The sequence below is a fragment of the Typha latifolia genome, chromosome 7, assembly GCF_019914945.1.
Source record: "Typha latifolia isolate L0001 chromosome 7, TyphaL0001v2, whole genome shotgun sequence".
NCBI lineage: Eukaryota > Viridiplantae > Streptophyta > Magnoliopsida > Poales > Typhaceae > Typha > Typha latifolia.
The window spans coordinates 13,598,375-13,616,326 of record NC_133092.1 but is presented as its reverse complement, the minus strand read 5'-3'; the positions used below and the strand labels follow the sequence as shown (position 1 = coordinate 13,616,326).

Here is a 17,952-nt window from a genome sequence, read left to right as displayed (position 1 = left end):
ATTGATTTAGTCAAAAAAAAAAAAAATATTTCTGTTGGAATTTTTATTGAAATATTGTACAAGTAGACTTAATGATATATTTAAATAGTTTAGAGAGTTTACATATCAACTCTTTTTTTTTTGGAGCTATTCACTGATATTTGATATATTAAGATGTGATTAACTGTTAAAAAAAGTTAATTTGCATATAAGCTCTACCTTATTCATGATTAGCCCTTGACAAAACCTATCTATAAATTTATTAAAAAAAACTTTAAATTTTAACAATAGTTTTTATTATTAAAATCCTATCTAACACTGTACAAATACCCCCACAGATATATATAGAGGAGATTTTTATCATCAAAACCCCAAACATTTCTTCTAATTTGCTACTCAAATCCTTTTGTGCAAGTTTGGTGGATCTCTCCACTTGTTAAGGAGCGACCAACAACTGAGCTGAGTCAAGACTCAAGAGTCATGAGTCAAGATCCCCCCTGGCCAAGTGGGGCCCAACTACCCACCGCTCGACAAGAGTGGGCCCACGAACCAGTATATACTTTCTTTTTGTAATAAAACGAATCGGTATATACGCAGAGCGATTCCTAATCCAAACAGTGTACTAACAATTATATATCCTTCTTTCCACATCCACAAAAGCTTGGCAATTGGCATTTGGGCACTCCCGTCTAGCAAATGCCCCAGTTGTTCTTATAAACTCTGGAAGAAAAAAAATATAATAATAATAAGAATAAGAATAATAAACTTGTAGCTAGCTATATTTTTTATTTTATTTTTTTCAATTTTAGCCTGACTTGTGCATGGCGAGTTGATGCTTAACTATGCTTAATCAACCATAATCAATAACGTGCTGAGTAATGTGGTGGTTTTTTTTTATTATTCACGAGTCTGAAGGATAAATATGAGCTGAACAAAGGACAAACTCTTCCTAGATATAAAGACATTTAGATTCTACCGAGTTTTTAGCTATCTAGTTCAAATCATATATGTTATTTAATAACTGCTCTGAATTAAATACCGTTGAGATTTACTTTAAGTCGTCTTTATTCTTTCAAGCTAATCTACTGAATCATCCACCGAATTAAACTAAGTCACTAAATTATTAAAAAAAATTAATATTATTTGAGGTTAAAGTTGAAGGCAAGACCCTAAGTTGATTATGAGCAGAGTTAGGTTGGTGGTGGCGAAATCTGGATGGATGGGTAGAAGAAAAAGTCTATGAGTTTGACTTCTCAAGCTGATCGCGTACAATGACCGATTGGGTCAGCGCGTCAATCCGGGAGACGTGCACGATAATTGCTGCACACGTGGACGAGACACGAAGTATTGGGCATTGAAACTGTTGATGGTCATTAAGGCAAGACTTTCCCTACAATTATGTACTATATTCCACGTCAACTGGCAAATTTGGCCCTATATAAATTACAAGACCTAAATAAACTACATTAATTCATACATATACTCTTCAGCTTATTAAAAATTTATAAAAAAAGATTAAAATTAGAAAAAAAAAATTTAAATTTCAGAGTTGGAGGCCAAGGATTACTTTTGTCGATTTTGTCGTATCATAGCTTCCTCATTATTTGCTATTTGTTTCAAAATTCTTGAACAAGTGTTAAAAAGAATATTGATTCCTTGCAAAGAGCATTCTTTTGGAAAGGTCGAAGTGAAGCTTTCTAGCTTTTGGGGGACTGTTTGCAAGGGAGAAAAAAATGGTGGCTTATATCATCCTCTCATACTGCTCCTTGGAAGGCATTGTTCTCCTTTTAAAAAGAGGTCAAATCTTTCACATTATCAGCTAAAGTTAGTCAAAAGACTGTTTTAAATGAGAACGGATACATTTCATGTTCTCTTCTCCGGAGGCGTGGAATTAATCAGAGAATCTTTGGAGTGGGACAACGAAGACCTCTGTTTGGATACAGTATACATTTTCTTCTTGGAGTTTTAACACCGTGATAATTAAATGATGCATATCTTATTACTATGGATATTATGTTGTTTATATGAGCTTTAAAAATTGTATAAATTCTATTCTCCAACTGTTTAAAAAAAAAAAAATTCTTGGTGGGCTCTTATCCTCGTTCATCATTTGAAAGATAAAGATTCCTATGAAGGTTAAAAGAATTTATTTGGCTTGTTCTTCAGTCTAAAATCGATTCAGAGGATGTTGTGATAATCAAAGGTGTTACTCGAGATCCAGGGTGTGTCCTCTGTAGATAGTTGTGGAAGGATAGTTGCCAAGCTTTGAAATCTCCTTTGCTAAGTGGGTGGGATATGATATCACGTCTAATTTGGTGGCAACTTTGAAAAGAGAGGAACAAAAGAATTTCTCTCAAGCAAGCCATATCTCTTTCCGTAGAGTAGAAACTATTGAAATTTTTGGATGTCCAAACTTATGACATTTGACGGATATGTTCCTGATATGGAGTAGAATAATTGTAAAATATTTCATAAATTATCAATGCCTAGATCGTTACTGTACGTTAGGATCTTTTCATCTATCTGAAAATAAATCTATGGTAAAATTTCTGGAATAACAGGTTTAGAAGTTTATAACTTTTAATTCGCAAGTTGAGACTCAAAAAAACCTTTATAGACGTGTTATTGATATAGAGGAGGATCATCTCCATATAATTTTATAAGTTATCAATGCTCAAACAGATCTGTACGATAGGATCTTTTCCTATGTCTGACAATAATTTACAGCAGGTAGTCTAGGATACCAGATTTCAAAGGCGTATAACTTTTAACTTCACTGGCATGTTTCTGAATCCCAAGCAGGGGCAGGAGTCTATAATAATCCACACATAAAACATAGCAGCAACATTGCATGCCAACTCCATTTTCAGACTTCAGGACAGTATAAATCATAAAAACTACGATATCAAGCTAAAGTTTTTATTCAGATGCTTCTCAAACCATTAATTTCTGGTGCTCCACGAGTACTGAACCTTCCTGGATAATAAGCTGAGAACTGCAGAACAAATAGGACTGAGATACTTTCAACTGCCACAAGAATTACTTGAAAAATAAGTATAAAAAACGGAATGAAGATTCTCAAAGCAGACTGATACTTAGCCCAAAAGAGTTGATTGGACATATCTAGCTGAACATAATTACATATAAATGCAGGGGTAGCTATTATAGATCAAGAGCACTATATTTTTGCCAAATGGATAAAAAGTTCTAAAACGTAAGGATTTTAGGGATATGTCTTCATGATTATCTTAGATTCTTAATACGCTGATCAGCTGCTAAGTAATTTAATACTACTCTCTAATTCTAGATCCATTTTTTGAAGTTTGCCATAAAAATTTCTGTACTTACACTCTTCTCCCAAACACCTTCATCTTGGTATGTATGGAATTATCTATTGAAACATGAGATACTAATAACATACGGGAGTGTCAGTGCCCCCATCTTTACCAACAGAAAGCACGTGAGCAAAGATAACTTTTTCAAAGTGAAGAAAGTGGGCAACTAATTAATGCGATCACAGACAAACTTCAACGTATTATTTTCTAGCACAGCTAGATCCTGAACCAAATCATATTTTTAAGCATAACTAGCATGAAGCAATTTGTATGATTGGAAGAATAATTAATCATTAATGAATTATCTCAAGAAACTTATTCAACATTAAACTTGACGAATTGTTTGGCATGCATGCAAGAAGAGAGAAGTACTCAATTAAGAGGAGGACTAGATTCAAGCTCCTTGGCAGAGATTGGATTTTGCAATTCGACAGGACCAGATTCTCGAGGGAGGTGAGACAGTTGAAGGCATCTTCATGGAAGGATGCTTCGGGGGAAAGATACAAAGACAAGTTCCTTAAACTGGGAACAAAATTACTACTACTTGAGAGCAGCATCGTTGCAAGTGTTGCAGAATTGCTGATTTGAAGCTCCTTAAACAATGACAAGTCGACAGCCTCGGAGAGAGAAGAAACTGACACGAGTTTTGGGACGTCCATAATTGTTAACTTCTCCAAAGAGCCAAGTGCGCCTTGGGAGAATTTCAGTGCAGAAAGCTCTGAGCAATTTATGATCATCAACCTCGTGAGTGCTCTGAGGCGAGACAGTGAAAGAGATGCTAGGGATCGACAATTTTTCAAGCGAAGGCTGAGGAGGCTGGGTAGATCACCAACGACGACGTAGCTCATGCTTACGCATTCGGAGATAGAGAGGCATTCAAGCGAACGTGGAAGGATATCCCTACCACCATCCTCACTAGCTGGCATCATTATCTCCAACTCCAAGCAGGGGCAGGAGTAGATTTTGAGTTTCTTCAAGGACAGAAGGGCATGTAAACCCCCGAGTGATTTAAGCCAATGGCAGTGACGAATAGTTAGATCAGTTAATGCCATCAAATGATGTAGGATCTCTTCAGATGGAAGGGTTGTTATTGTCCTGATGTTTAACTCCAAGAATTTAAGAGAAGTCAACTTTGCTAGGCATTGAGATAGTGCCCCGTCTGTGATATTGCAGTGCACTATCCTCAAATTTTGAAGCGAGGAGGGCAAGATCAATTCGCTCTTCTTACGCCTCCCAAAGATAGCTTCTATTCTCTGCTCTTGACAACAGCAGTAGGCCTTCCAAAGACGATCCACTTCCATTTGCATCGACAATCCGTCAGAACTCTGCAGGGCAGCCGAAAGTGTCTGGAAATCTGTTGTTACGTCTAGCTCCTCAGATTCCATCAATGTCTTGACTGACAAACAATCACCTGCTAGATTTCTTCTTATATAACCTTCAATGTCTCCCATGATTTGCAGTTTTGTGTTGAGTTGACAACTTCGTATAGTGGTCATTATAGATTTCTTTTTGCCGTCAATCTTCTCTAGCTCTTCCTCTGTGACAAATACTAGGGATTGACATTCATATATCACCAGACTCTTAAGACTCTCAGGAAGTAAAGGAAGCGTATTGAGGTTGGGGAGATCAAAAATGTTCAGTTCCTCGCAACGAAGAAGCAATTTGCTCATGGGTGGAAGATCTGCTAAGAAAGTGCACCTTGTAAGTTCGAGAGACCTCAGCTTCTCTATGCATCCCCTTCGTAGCAACCAGTTGGGATACGTAGGAGACTTGTAGCCTTTAATAGACAAATTTATTAGATTACGATGTGGTTGGAGGCCCTCCAGCACCTGCATATCCAAATCCATCGTCCTACAGTCCCTCCCATTATCATTCTCCCACTCCAAGCACAAACTCTCGAGATGTTTCTTGTCTTTTAGATTGGCTTTAATGGCCTCGTCATTGCTTTCAACATTGCCCAAATTGGAAATATTTAGTGATCCTCGGAGCTCGTTTAGGTTCTTTAGCTGACCTATATCATAACCTTCCTCCTTCTTTATGTCAAACTGGCATAAATTTTGGAGAGAAGTTAAGCTCCCTATATGAGGTAATGATAGTCCTCTGTATTCTGTATCATCTTGCTTGAAATGCCGCAAATTGATAAGATTTTTCATACTTCTTGGTAAATTAACAGAAGGACATTCCAATAATTGTAAATTGTAAAGCTTACCTAATGATACCGGCAACTCAATCCTATCATCATTATAGAGATATAAGTAGCGTAGATGCTTTAAATCTCCTACAAATTTGGATAATCTTTTGATTCTTCCCAAGGATAGTTGAAGAACACGTAGTTTCTTAAACTTCTTTATTGCAGCTGTAAGATGATCAATGGCACCATTTGTAAGTGAACCAGAAACTATGAGAGTACGCAAGTTTTCTAATTTATTGAAACTGATGTTGTCTTCTATCACACTTCCACCCGAGACATATAGATGGCGAATTGTCGTAGGGATTTCTTTCACCTGATCATCCTCTATTCTAAAATACTCTTCTTCTGAAACCCTTTCTGCCAAGTCGTGAAATAAATCATGCATATTATAATACCAAGTACTACCCTCAGTTGGTTGCAGAAAAGAACTAGATACTAACTTAGAAAAGTAATCATTTCCTATGTCCTCTGTTCTCATACTATTGTTTGGGGAACTGATGAATCCCTCAGCCATCCATAGGTGAACCATCCTTTTCCTTTCAAACGTATAACCTTTAGGAAATAGACTAAAATAAGAGAAGCAGCGTTGTAGGGGAGCATCTAGGTGTTGGTAACTCCACAGTAGAATTTGTGCAATGTCACTCAAATTGTCTCTCTCTAAAGTAGCTTTCCACATGTCGATTTCCAATCTCTTACTCAATTGACTGCCTACAGCTTTCGCCGCCAAAGGAGATTTATACAGCTTTCGCACAATTTTCTTTCCTACCTCTTCGAGATCTCTCTGTAGATGCTGATCATCTAATTTTGTGCCCCTAAAAGCATGATGCATGAAAAGTGACATAAACTCATCCTCTCCTAGATCCTTCAATTTCATGATATTTTTGGGGCATAGGACCTCTGGTATATTCTCTGCTCTTGTAGTCACCATGATTTTGCTTCCCCTTTTACCATAAATAGCAAGAGGGTCAATAAGCTTCTTCCATTCCTCCGCCTCAGATTTTTCGTACCAAACATCGTCTAATACAAGCAATACCTTCTTTGATTTTATTAGATCTAGAAGAGTGCCTTGTAGCGCTTCAAGACTCGAGAACTGAGGGCATTCTCTCTTGGTAGACTCTATCATCTCCCTCATGTGCCTAGCGACATTGAGCTTGCGTGACACACAGACCCACGTCTTGATTTCAAAATGATTGATTACTCTTTGATCATTGTAGACGAGTTGTGCAAGAGTAGTTTTACCGGCCCCTCCAATGCCAACAATGGCAATAACATTCGAGTAGCTTCTTCTAGTGGTGCTTGTCTCAGGTTGACAAGCCTCAGATGTGTCCAATAAATATTTATCTATTAAGTTGTCACGATCTTTGTCTCGCCCAAACACTTGAAGTGGAGGTAGGGAGGTGGTCACATTTGGTTGTTCTTCGTTGCTCAAATCAGAGGTTATGTTGTTTCTAATTGATATTCCCAAGAGTTCACGAAATGTCTTGGCTTCAACAACAATCTTCTCTAACTTATTCAAACTTTTTCTTAGCTCAATCTTTAACAACCCTTTCTTTACATTGCCTATGCATTTTAGATAAAATTTAGGCGTGGGATGAGAGAGGAGATGCACCTTCTTCTCAAGAAGCTGATATTGGTACAAGTCCAGCACATCTTTAGCCTCGTACATAGCATCTTTGAGCTTCTTCAGCCATCGCTTTAGCTTGGTCTTGTGCTCGCTCTTTTCTGCAGCCTCGATCACAAGTTGGAATTGTGGAAGGATGGTTGTCTCCAAATTCTCCAGCCTATCCGTGATGCTGATACCACCGAGGCAAGAGAGGCCCTTGTCGTGGAGGTAAGAAAATCCCTCATTGAGTAGCCTAGTAACTATGGGAGATACCACCCACCCTGCACCTGCGAGCGCTGCCATCTCCGCCATTGGCATATAGCAATGAAAAGGTGAGGATTGAGAGGGGGGGGGAGGGAGAGAAGATTATTGGTCGAGATAGATAGAAACAGAGACTTTTGGCTCGTCTTCTTTCCTCAACGATGAATTATTGAGGATGAGTAGACGTGTACAATTAATTAACGATTGACGTGTACAATTAATGAGCTGCCATGAGTGAATTAATTAAGGACATAAGTGGGCGTGCGTCCTCAACTTGCATTTGCTAGACATCAGTTATTAGAACCGTCGTTCTCAAACAGCACAAGATTTCTAAGTCAACTGCTCATCTACTTTTAAAAAAAAAGAAAGCAGCTTATCTAACAATATCAGTTACGTATTTCATCACGTCTGTCGAACGACTCAAAACACGCCCAATAGAAAATACGGACACTTCGACATACCATGGACATTGTAAGATCTTTGCCGCCGCTAATCCCTGGGATACAGTGGAAACAGAGCTCACTGGATTTGATTATAACACCAAATCCATCTTTCTCTTCTTAAAACAAAATAAAATATAAAAATAAAAAGAAAGAGCAGCAACAATGCTTTGATCCTCTGTCAGCTCGTGGGGTAGGTCATCGTCATGACATGGTATAAGGAAAAATAGAATTAGGACAACAGAATAAGGGTAATTATTTCTTTCCCAACAGGATCATGACTAGACCACACACTTGACGCCCTAAAGCCATGCATAATAGAATAATGAGAAACCATGATAACAAGCACTAGAGGGTCTTTGAATATATTGTTTTCTAGCACGAGTAGATCCTGAACCAAATCATATTTTTAAGCATAATTAACATCAAGTAACTTGTATGATCTGGTGGATGAATAATTAATCAAGAAACTTATCTAACAATATAGAGAGGGACAAGGACAGGGACTAGATTCGGAATAAATAACAAATTAAGGAGGAGGAAGTGGTTACCACTGTCGCAGAGCAGCAGCAGTAGAGGAGGAAGAAGAGAAGCTTCAAACGTGCTTCTTGGATCTATCTATGTCTCACCGGATAGATCTCTGAGGAATACGGGCGATCTTGGGCCAATCCTCACCGTTAGGTCTTCGACATCGCTCCTCCAAGACTGGGCATTCGGCTATTTCAATACGCATGAGCGACTCTGGCAGATCCGGCAGTGATGAGATAGGGCAAAATTCCAAATTTAGCATACGGAGCGACATAGGCAGATCGGATAAGGACGAGATACTGGGGCAGCTTGTTAGAGAGAGTTCTTCGAGCGACTCTGGCAAATTCGACGACAGCGATGAGATTTGTGGGCAGCGATCTAACCCTAGTGTCTTAAGGGAGGGGAGGCTCCTCAAGCTCCTTGGCAGAGACTGGACTTCGCAATCCCACAAGACCAGAGTCTCGAGGGAGGTGAGAGATTTGAAGGCATCGTCATGGAAGGATGCTTCGGAGGAAGAAGACAATTTCAAGCTCCTTAAACCGGGAAGGAAGTTACTACTACTTGCGAGTGTTGCGGAATTGCTGATTTCAAGCTCCTTGCACGATGACAAGTCGACGGCCTCGGAGGAAGGAGAAGAGATTGACACGAGCTTTGGGACTTTTAGAATTGTTATCTTCTCCAAGGAGCCAAGTGCGCCTTGGGAGCATTCCAGTTTAGAAAGCTCTGGGCAATTTCTGATCTCCAACGTCGTGAGTGCACTCAAGCAAGACAGTGAAAGAGATGCTAGGGATCGACAGTTTTGCAGGCTAAGGCTGACGAGTTTGGGTAGATCTCCGGCGACGATGTAGCTCATGCTCATGCATTCGTAGATAGAGAGGGTTTTGAGCGAAGGTGGAAAGATGCTCCTACCACCACCTTCACCTGGCGTCATTGTCTCCAACTCCAAGCAGGGGCAAGAGGAGATCACGAGACTTTCCAAGGACAGAAGGGCATGTAAACCTCCCAGCGATTTAAGCCAATGGCATTCGTTAATTAGTAGATCAGTTAATGCCGTCAAATGATGAAGGATCTCCTCGGATGGAAGGGTTGTTATTGTCCTGATGCAAAATAAGTCCAAGGATTTGAGAGAAGCCAGAGTTCCTAGGGATCGAGAGAGTGCCCCATCTGTGATATTGCAGTACCCTATCTCCAAATTTTGAAGGGATGAGGGCAAGATCAATTCGCTCTTCTCACGCCTCCCAAAGATAGCTTCTACTCTCTGTTCTTGACAACAGCAGTAGGCCTTCCAAAGATGATCCATTTCCATTTGCGTTGGCAATTCGTCGGAACTCTGCAAGGCGACTGCAAGTGTCTGAAAATCTTCCATTGCATCGAGCTTCTCAGATTCTATCAATCTTTTGACTTCCAAACAATCATTTGCTAGTTCTGTTCTTATGAAATCCTCCATGTCTCCCATGATTTCCAGTCTTCCGTTGAGTCGACAACTTCGTACAATGGTCATTATAGATTTCTTTTTGTCGACACTCTTCCTTAGCTCTTCCTCGGAGACAAACACAAGTAACTGACATTTACGTATCACCAGTCTCTTAAGACGCTCGGGAAGTAAAGGAAGCGTCCTGAGGTTGGGGAGATCACAGATTTCCAGTTCCTCGCAACGAAGAAACAATTTGCTCATGGGTGGAAGATCTTTCAAGGAAGTGCAGCAATCAAGCTTGAGAGACCTCAGCCTCTCTATGCATCCCCTTCGTAGCAACCAGTTGGGATACGTAGGAGACTTGTAGCCTTTGATAGACAAATTTATTAGATTACGATGTGGTCGGAGGCCCTCCATCACCTGCATATCCAAATCCGTCGGCCTACAATCCCTCTCATTATCATTCTCCCACTCCAAGCATAAACTCTCGAGATATTTTTTATCATTTAGATTGGCTTGAACGGCCTCGTCCCTTCCTTCAATATTCTCCAGGTTGGAAATGCTTAGCGATCCTCGGAGGTCGTTTAGGTTCTTTAGCTGGCCTATATCATACCCCTCCTCCTTCTGCACACCAAAATAGGATAAATCTTGGAGAGAAGTTAAACTCCCTATATGAGGAAATGGGAGTCCTATGCCTTGATTGATATACCGCAGATTGATAAGATTTTTCAGGCTTCTTGGTAAATTAGCAAAAGGACATCTGAGCAGTTGTAAATTGTAAAGCTTACCCAATGATACAGGCAACTGAAGTGTATCACTGCCAAAGAGATACAAGTAGCGTAGATGCTTTAAATTTCCTCCAAATTTGGGTAATCTTTTGATTCTTCTCAATGATAGGTGAAGAACACGTAGTTTCTTGAACTTCTTTATTGCAGCTGTAAGATGATCAATGACACCATTGCTAAGTGGATCATGAACTATGAGGGTACGCAAGTTTTTTAATTTATTGAAATTGATGTTGTCTTCTATCACATTTTCACCTGAGACATATAGTCCACGAATTGCTGTGGGAATTTCTGTTACCTGATCATCTTCTATTCTGAGATAATCTTCTTTTGAAATCCTTTCTGCCAAGTCATGAAACAAGTCATGCATATTATAATATTTAGTACTGCCAAAATAACCCTCAGCAGGTTGCAAAAAAGAACTAGATAATAACTCAAAAAAATAATCATTTCCTATGTCCTCCATTCTTGTACAATTGTTTGAGGAACTGATGAATCCCTCAGCCATCCATAGGTGAACCATCTTTTCTCTTTCAAATAAATAACCTTTAGGAAATATACTAAAATAGGAGAAGCAACGTTGCAGGGGAGCATCTAGGTATTGATAACTCCACAATAGAACTTGTGCGATGTCATTCAAATTGTCTTTCTCTAAAGTAGCTTTCCACACGTCGGTTTCCAATCTCTTACTCAATTGACTGCCCACTGATTTCGCCGCCAAAGGAGATCTATGCAGCTTTCGCACAATCTCCTTTCCTATCTCCTTGAGATCTTCCAATAGATATTGATCATCTAATTTTGTGACACTAAAAGCATGATGCATGAAAAGTGAGATAAACTCATACTCTTCTAAATCCTTCAACTGTATAATATTTTTGGGGCGTAAGACCTCTGGCATATTCTCTGTTCTTGCAGTCACCAGGATTTTGCTTCCCCTCTTCCCATCAATAGTGAGAGGATCAACAAGCATCTTCCATCTCTCCGCCTCAATAACTGATTCATTGTACCAAACATCATCTAATACAAGTAATACTTTCTTTGATTTTATTAGATCTCGAAGAGTGACTTGTAGCGCTTCAAGACTCGAGAACTGAGGACATTCTCTCTTAGTAGCAGACTCTATCATCTCTTTCATGTACCTAGAGACATCGAGCTTGTGTGATACACAAACCCACATTTTGATTTCAAAATGGTTGATTACTCTTTGATCATTATAGACGAGTTGTGCAAGAGTAGTCTTCCCTGCTCCTCCAATGCCAACAATGGCAACAACGTCTGAGTAGCTGCTTCTTCTAGCAATGCTCGTTTCAGGTTGACAAGCTTCATATGTGTCCAATAAATATTTTTCTATTAGGTCGTCACGATCTTTATCTCGCCCAAACACTTGAAATGAAGGTAGGGAGGTGGTCACATTTGGTTGTTCTCCATTGCTCAAATCATAGGTTGTATTGTTTCTAATTGATATTCCCAAGAGTTCACGAAATGTCTTAGCTTCAACAACAATCTTCTCTAACTTATTCAGACTTTTTCTTAGCTCAATCTTTAACAACCCTTTCTTTACATTGCCTACGCATTTCATATAAAGTTCAAGCGTGGGATGAGAGAGGAGATGCACCTTCTTCTCAAGAAGCTGATATTGGTACAAGTCCAGCACATCTTCAGCCTCGTACATAGCATCTTTGAGCTTCTTCAGCCATCGCTTTAGCTTGGTCTTGTGCTCGCTCTTCTCTGCAGCCTCGATCACGAGTTGGAATTGTGGAAGGATGGTTGTCTCCAGATTCTCCAACCTATCCGTGATGCTAGTGCCACAGAGGCAGGAGAAGCCCTTGTCGTCGAGGTAAGCAAATCCCTCGTTGAGTAGCTTAGTGACTATGGGAGATACCACCCACCCTGCTCCTGCGAGCGCTGCCACCTCCGCCATCGGCATATACCAATGAAAAGGTGAGTATTTAGAATGAGAGGGAGAGAAGTTTGATTAAGATGGATAGAAACAGAGAGATGATGAAACAGAACAAAGTTTGGCTCTTCTTCTTTCTTTTAAAGATGAATTGTTGAGGATGAGTTGACGGCAGGTTTTTTTTTTTATGAAACAAAAACGAGTAGACAATATAATTAATTAACGATAATGAGCTGTCATAGTGGATCTGAACATGGCCATGAGTGAACTAAGGACATAAGTGGGCGTCCTCACCCTGCATTTGCTAGACATTAGTTATTAGGACTGTCATTCCCAAACAGCACAAGATTTCAAGTCAACTGCTTACCAAACTTACGAAAAAGCTTATCTAACAATTTTAAGCATTTCCATAGATGTCCGTACTAGTTAACACTTGCCGTGTCAGCAGCATACCGACAAGCGGCATGAGAGGTGCCACACGACACTCCTCCTAGTAGTTTCGCCAATTGACCTTGTCATCGAGTTATCCGTCGCCGTCGCCGTCGCCCAATCTCTTCCTCCTCCATCGGGCTAGGACATCCAATGCGAGATCGGGCGAGGACGAAAGCTAGCGACGACAACGACTAAGACGAAGGTAAGTATTTTTTTTCTCTCTCTCCTCTTACGACATGGAAACTATTGCGGCACGTGTTGGCCGATGGTCCACATGGTCCACTTCTGTGCCACGGCCATCGTTACACATTTCATCACGTCTGTCAAAAGACTCAATAGGAAATATCTCTCTTCCCTATCAAATGTGCTATCGTGCTTAACACGTTCACTTTTAACACCAAAAGAAAAGCTCAGTGTGTATTAAAAATACGGACATCTTGACATACCATGGACATTGTAAAATCTTTGCTCACTGGATTTGATTCTAAAACCTTTTATAACAGTGAATCCATCTTTCTCTTCTTAAAATCATAAAAGGGAGCACCAATAATGATTTTGATCATGTCAACATACTCTCTCTATCAAGGTCTGAGCGAAAGGAAACACCTCAGCTTGCGGGGGCCGATCATCGCCATGAATTGTATATTTTCCTCTCTGAAGGAGAATAAGGAAAGACAGAATTAAGACAATAGAATGAAGTTATTATTTTTTTTTCCCAATAGGATCATGACCAGACCACACAGTTCATGCCCTAGCGCCATGCATAATGCAATAATGACAAACCATGATAAGTGAGACATCATGACATGCAAGATGATTTCAGCCAAGATAACAAGCACTAGAGGTCTTTGAATATAGATAACGTTTTAATTGTGCTCCCCATGTTGCTTTTGTGAATTGGTGTAACTTCTAAGTTATTCATCATCAGAAATTACCATACAAACAAAAGCATTCCTATATATGTATCTCACTCTGTATATATGCATATACAGAGAGAGATACTTAATGCAAAACATAGATGGGGACTAGCAACAAAGTAAGCAACTCCATCTCTAGACTCATTTAAGGGTGAAAATGGACCATATATTGATCACATAGCGGTAAAATCATATGCATATCCTCTTCTTTTTTTATTACTGAAAACGGACCCGTCTTCTACCTCTAGCATAAGATTGCCCAATCAACAACTCTATTATACTCCTTGTATGAAGAAGTCAAAATTCGGGTTGTCACTTGCTGCAACTGTAAAGCTTGCCTCTTACATTTAACTGGATACAGGCTCAAATTATGAAAATAACCTTCTTATCAGTGAAATTTCCTATATCCTCCCACTGCAAGCCCCACATTGGCAAGGACCTTGTGCCCTTGACACCATTTTTATTTTAAGTAAAAAACTAGAATATATACGAATAAAAAATCTATCCATCTCATAAATCATAAATGATTCAGTTTCAAAGCCTAGCTGCTAATCAGCTCATAACAAAAAGAAACATGCTTCAGTTTCTATTCTTACTTCTCAGAGAAACATAAAATCATGTTATGACACCTATTACTTGACATAAGATCTGGATATACCAAAACCTCTCTTGTGGGCCTGAAGTTTGAAAGAAGGCTACTTCCTTTTTAGCAATGCAAGTGTTGTTGTAAATTGATGTTTGAATCCGAATAGGATTAGGAAAAAGGTTTCCTACTTGTATGCCTTGCTATAGATGAAACAAAAATTATTTGGAGGTGGAGTACTATTGTGTTTATCTCCTAATACAATATGACTTAGAGGTGAAAGATACTTAAAATAAGAGTCCTATCATGATCAGGCAATAGCAGGTCTACTTTGAGAGAATTAAGAGAGAGAGGTGTTGTGTTAGCTAAGAAGCACGCAGGAGTTCTGCATACTGTGTCCGGAAGCTGAGGGATTACGAGATGAAACTAGGTGATTTTGCTCTTACACAAGTTTTCTTATTCACTGGATTTGAGGATTACTGAGAGGGTACACAAGGGATTTAGGCACAGATTTTGAGTGGGGTTTTACTCGGGTTTTTTTAGTAGATTTATTTGTATCGGATTGTTGCCTTCCTCAGAGTAAAAAATAAACAATCGCATGCCCACACAATCTTAGCAACAAGCAGGCCAATATCCTAGTAGTAAAAGTTATCCTATAAAAAGGTATGCCTACTGTCCCATTGATTCATTCAAATGTTGATTAGGAGATTTGGGTGAGAAACTGTGGATGCCAATTGATTTTTTTATCATAATAGAATTCTAAAATAATTTAGTATCCACTGAAATATAGAATGTCAAATGGCATATAATTTTCATTGTCTATGAACTTGTCCTTGTCCACTCTGTTTTGTTTTAAACAGCATGGATTTAAAAACTTAACACTCTTTCTTATATCTATGTGAGTGTAAGTCAAACTACAATACAAATATGTCCTAAACTGAAGAAGTTACATCCACTCTAGTTCCAGTTAAAAGAGTAAATTGAAGCACTAAACAATTCAATATTATCCAGCAAACTTGAAAGGCTTACAGACGATGTTTTGAGAAGTTTTTTAAAAATTCAGAAAAAAAAACGTAGGAGCTTAAATGTTAAACTTGTGACCTTTACTCCTGAACTTTAATTAAATTGTAATATCCTCATATATGTATGTGTAGATACCAAAAAAATAATAATCCTGATATCTCTGCATAAACACATGGATTGTTGCCTTTAAGCTCAACTCTAGGCATCCAATCTCATTAACATAGCTTGTCTCCAAAATTCTAATAAAAACAACTCTGGACCACCATGCAAATTTCCATCAAGTAGAATGGCTGAGGAGGTATTCTTGAAATTAAAATCTTAAATTTCCCACTAAGAAGGCTTCATCATCATATACCTAATTGATTTTGAAGGCAATGATCTACTTGCAAAGAAGTTGTTCTGGGGTTTGCGACTCGGGAGGCTGTACAAGTTATGTCAAAGCATGACTGTTTCTAGACATATTCCAAGCAATCTTGTACCAACTAATGTAATCTGTGGTCCCTATAGAATATGTACAGCCTAAATAATTTCACCAACCACCTCCCAACAACTAAAATGGACAAATAGTCAATGATCAAGTAACTCAACCTGAACCAATGTATTGACAACCCAATAAATGCACTTAAACTGATATTATCTTATCTACAACCAGATAGCATCCAAAATGACAACTCAATAAATAATCTTCTCAGCCATATGCAATGAACTAATAGATATCTCATGCAATTTAAGATATGCATTGCTTCTATAGTATTCTGGATCTCAATCTATTGCATTAAAATAAAACCTATAAATATTGGACATTAACACTTACGATTTCAATAGGCCTTATTGGATTATGGGTTCTAATCTAACTTCAATAACGCATGGATGTCAACTTCGGTGAAACCGAAACCATCCATTTTGGGCATCTGGATGGTAGGTTGAATAGTATATTAGTTTGGCTTTAGTAGTGTCCTCTCCAAGAAACTCCTAAAAGACTTGTTAAATCTGACCTTCGAGAAGATCTTTTCCACGTGCTAATCGAGCTTGGTAAACGCGAAGTTGCTAAGAAAACTCAACGCCAGTGAATACGTCAACGTCAACAACAGCGTCGCAGTTCATCTCACGCTTCTATATATATGTATCTCTCTAGATGGAGTTGTTTTATATAAGCAGCACGGAGATTTCTCTACAATCTAATCCAAGAATAGGGAAGAGAGGAGAGGAAGAGGAATCGAAAAGATCTATGGAAGAACACGGAGAGAAGCCATACCTTATGAACTGCCCAAGCTTCGGAAACCCCACCTCGGACGACGTGATCGATCGCGATCGCTTCATCTCGGCCGTCCATCCGGAAGAGGAGGAGGCCGCCGTCGACGGCGACGACGACGACTTCGAATTCGCGATCGTGGCGAGGGAACCGGACGGCGATCCATCGATCACCGCCGCCGGCGGCTGGATGTTCCCCGTCTACCCCGTCTTCAACCGCGACCTCCTCGCAAACGACTCGACGAGTACCACCAGATCCGGCTCGATCTCCTCGACCTCGTCGGAGGCCGACGAGCTGGCTGCGGCGACGGAGCACTGCGTCTGGTCGCCGCGGCCGGCGGAGCACTGCGACTGGTCGCCGCGGCCGGCGGCGCAAGCGCCAGAACGCTGCCAGAAGAGCGCCTCCACTGGGTCGTCACGCCGGTGGCGGATTCGTGACCTCATGGTTGGGAGAAGCCATAGTGATGGGAAGGAGAAGTTCGCCTTCTTAGGATCGCATTCACAGGAGAAGGAAAAGAGCCCAAATCGTAACCCTAACGCTACGGCTGACACGAAGGGGGAGAAGAAGGAGAAGAAGGGGACGACGGAGATGGATATGGTCACCGCCCACCGGCTTTACTACAGTAAGGTGGGAGGAGGACAGCGCCAGGGTGGGAGGCGGTCATTCTTACCGTATCGGCAAGATCTGGTCGGGTTCTTCGCCGGTGTGAACGGGTTCAGTGGGTCACACCACCCCTATTAGAGAATATCCCCTTTTTTTTTCCAATATTTTAATTAGGCATATGCAAATGTTAATTTTAAAAGAGAAAAAAAATGTATAAAGATTAGAATTTCTTTTCTTCTTTATAAATTGTTGCTTGTTACTTTGTAAAGCATAATATTGCAATGCAAGTTCTTTTTTATGTTCAAAGCTATTTGTTGACTTATTTAGTTTTGCACCTTTTCTATTTTGGTAATATTATCAATCTTTTCATTAAAAAAAATTATTTGTTGACTTGCTTACGATGTTCAGTTTAAGCTTCTAGATAGAGTAACCGATAATTTATCAATCTTAAAAATAATAAAATTTTTTGAAATTTTTTTTATCAATATATTATTAAGATAGTTTTTAATTTGATTAGTAAGTAAAATTATCTTAATTTTTTCAGATTAACAGAAAGCTGAAAGCTACATTTTCTTTTGGATTATTTTTAATTTTTTCAGTTTTTTTATTTATTGTGAAAGAGGAAGCTAACAGCTAACAGCTACCCTCCATGGATTTGCTTGGAGGGTGAAATAAATTTTGTTTGAAGATCATGATGGAGGTAAGGCTA

At 39.5% G+C, this 17,952-nt stretch overlaps 3 protein-coding genes across 5 annotated transcripts; 1 reads left to right on the top strand and 2 right to left on the bottom strand.

Annotated features, from left to right (window-relative positions):
* Positions 1 to 3,607: 3,607 nt before the first annotated feature.
* LOC140792867 (putative disease resistance protein RGA4) lies at positions 3,608 to 7,420 on the bottom strand. The gene has a single exon (XM_073144089.1). The coding sequence runs from the start codon at positions 7,418 to 7,420 to the stop codon at positions 3,608 to 3,610; it is 3,813 nt and encodes a 1,270-aa protein (XP_073000190.1).
* LOC140792051 (disease resistance protein RGA2-like) lies at positions 6,368 to 16,784 on the bottom strand. Of its 3 annotated transcripts, none has more exons than XM_073142858.1 (2): positions 16,644 to 16,784; positions 6,368 to 12,441 (listed from the first exon to the last, which is right to left on the bottom strand). In XM_073142858.1, the coding sequence occupies exon 2, from the start codon at positions 12,206 to 12,208 to the stop codon at positions 8,435 to 8,437; it is 3,774 nt and encodes a 1,257-aa protein (XP_072998959.1). In that variant the 5' UTR covers positions 12,209 to 12,441; positions 16,644 to 16,784; the 3' UTR covers positions 6,368 to 8,434. The 3 variants fall into 3 exon arrangements, with proteins under 3 accessions (XP_072998959.1, XP_072998958.1, XP_072998957.1); XM_073142857.1 differs by lacking the exon at positions 16,644 to 16,784 and adding an exon at positions 13,312 to 16,542; XM_073142856.1 differs by lacking the exon at positions 16,644 to 16,784 and having other exon boundaries at positions 6,368 to 10,686; positions 10,792 to 12,947.
* LOC140792052 (uncharacterized) lies at positions 16,509 to 17,550 on the top strand. Its single transcript, XM_073142859.1, has one exon. The coding sequence runs from the start codon at positions 16,524 to 16,526 to the stop codon at positions 17,379 to 17,381; it is 858 nt and encodes a 285-aa protein (XP_072998960.1). The 5' UTR covers positions 16,509 to 16,523; the 3' UTR covers positions 17,382 to 17,550.
* Positions 17,551 to 17,952: the final 402 nt, after the last annotated feature.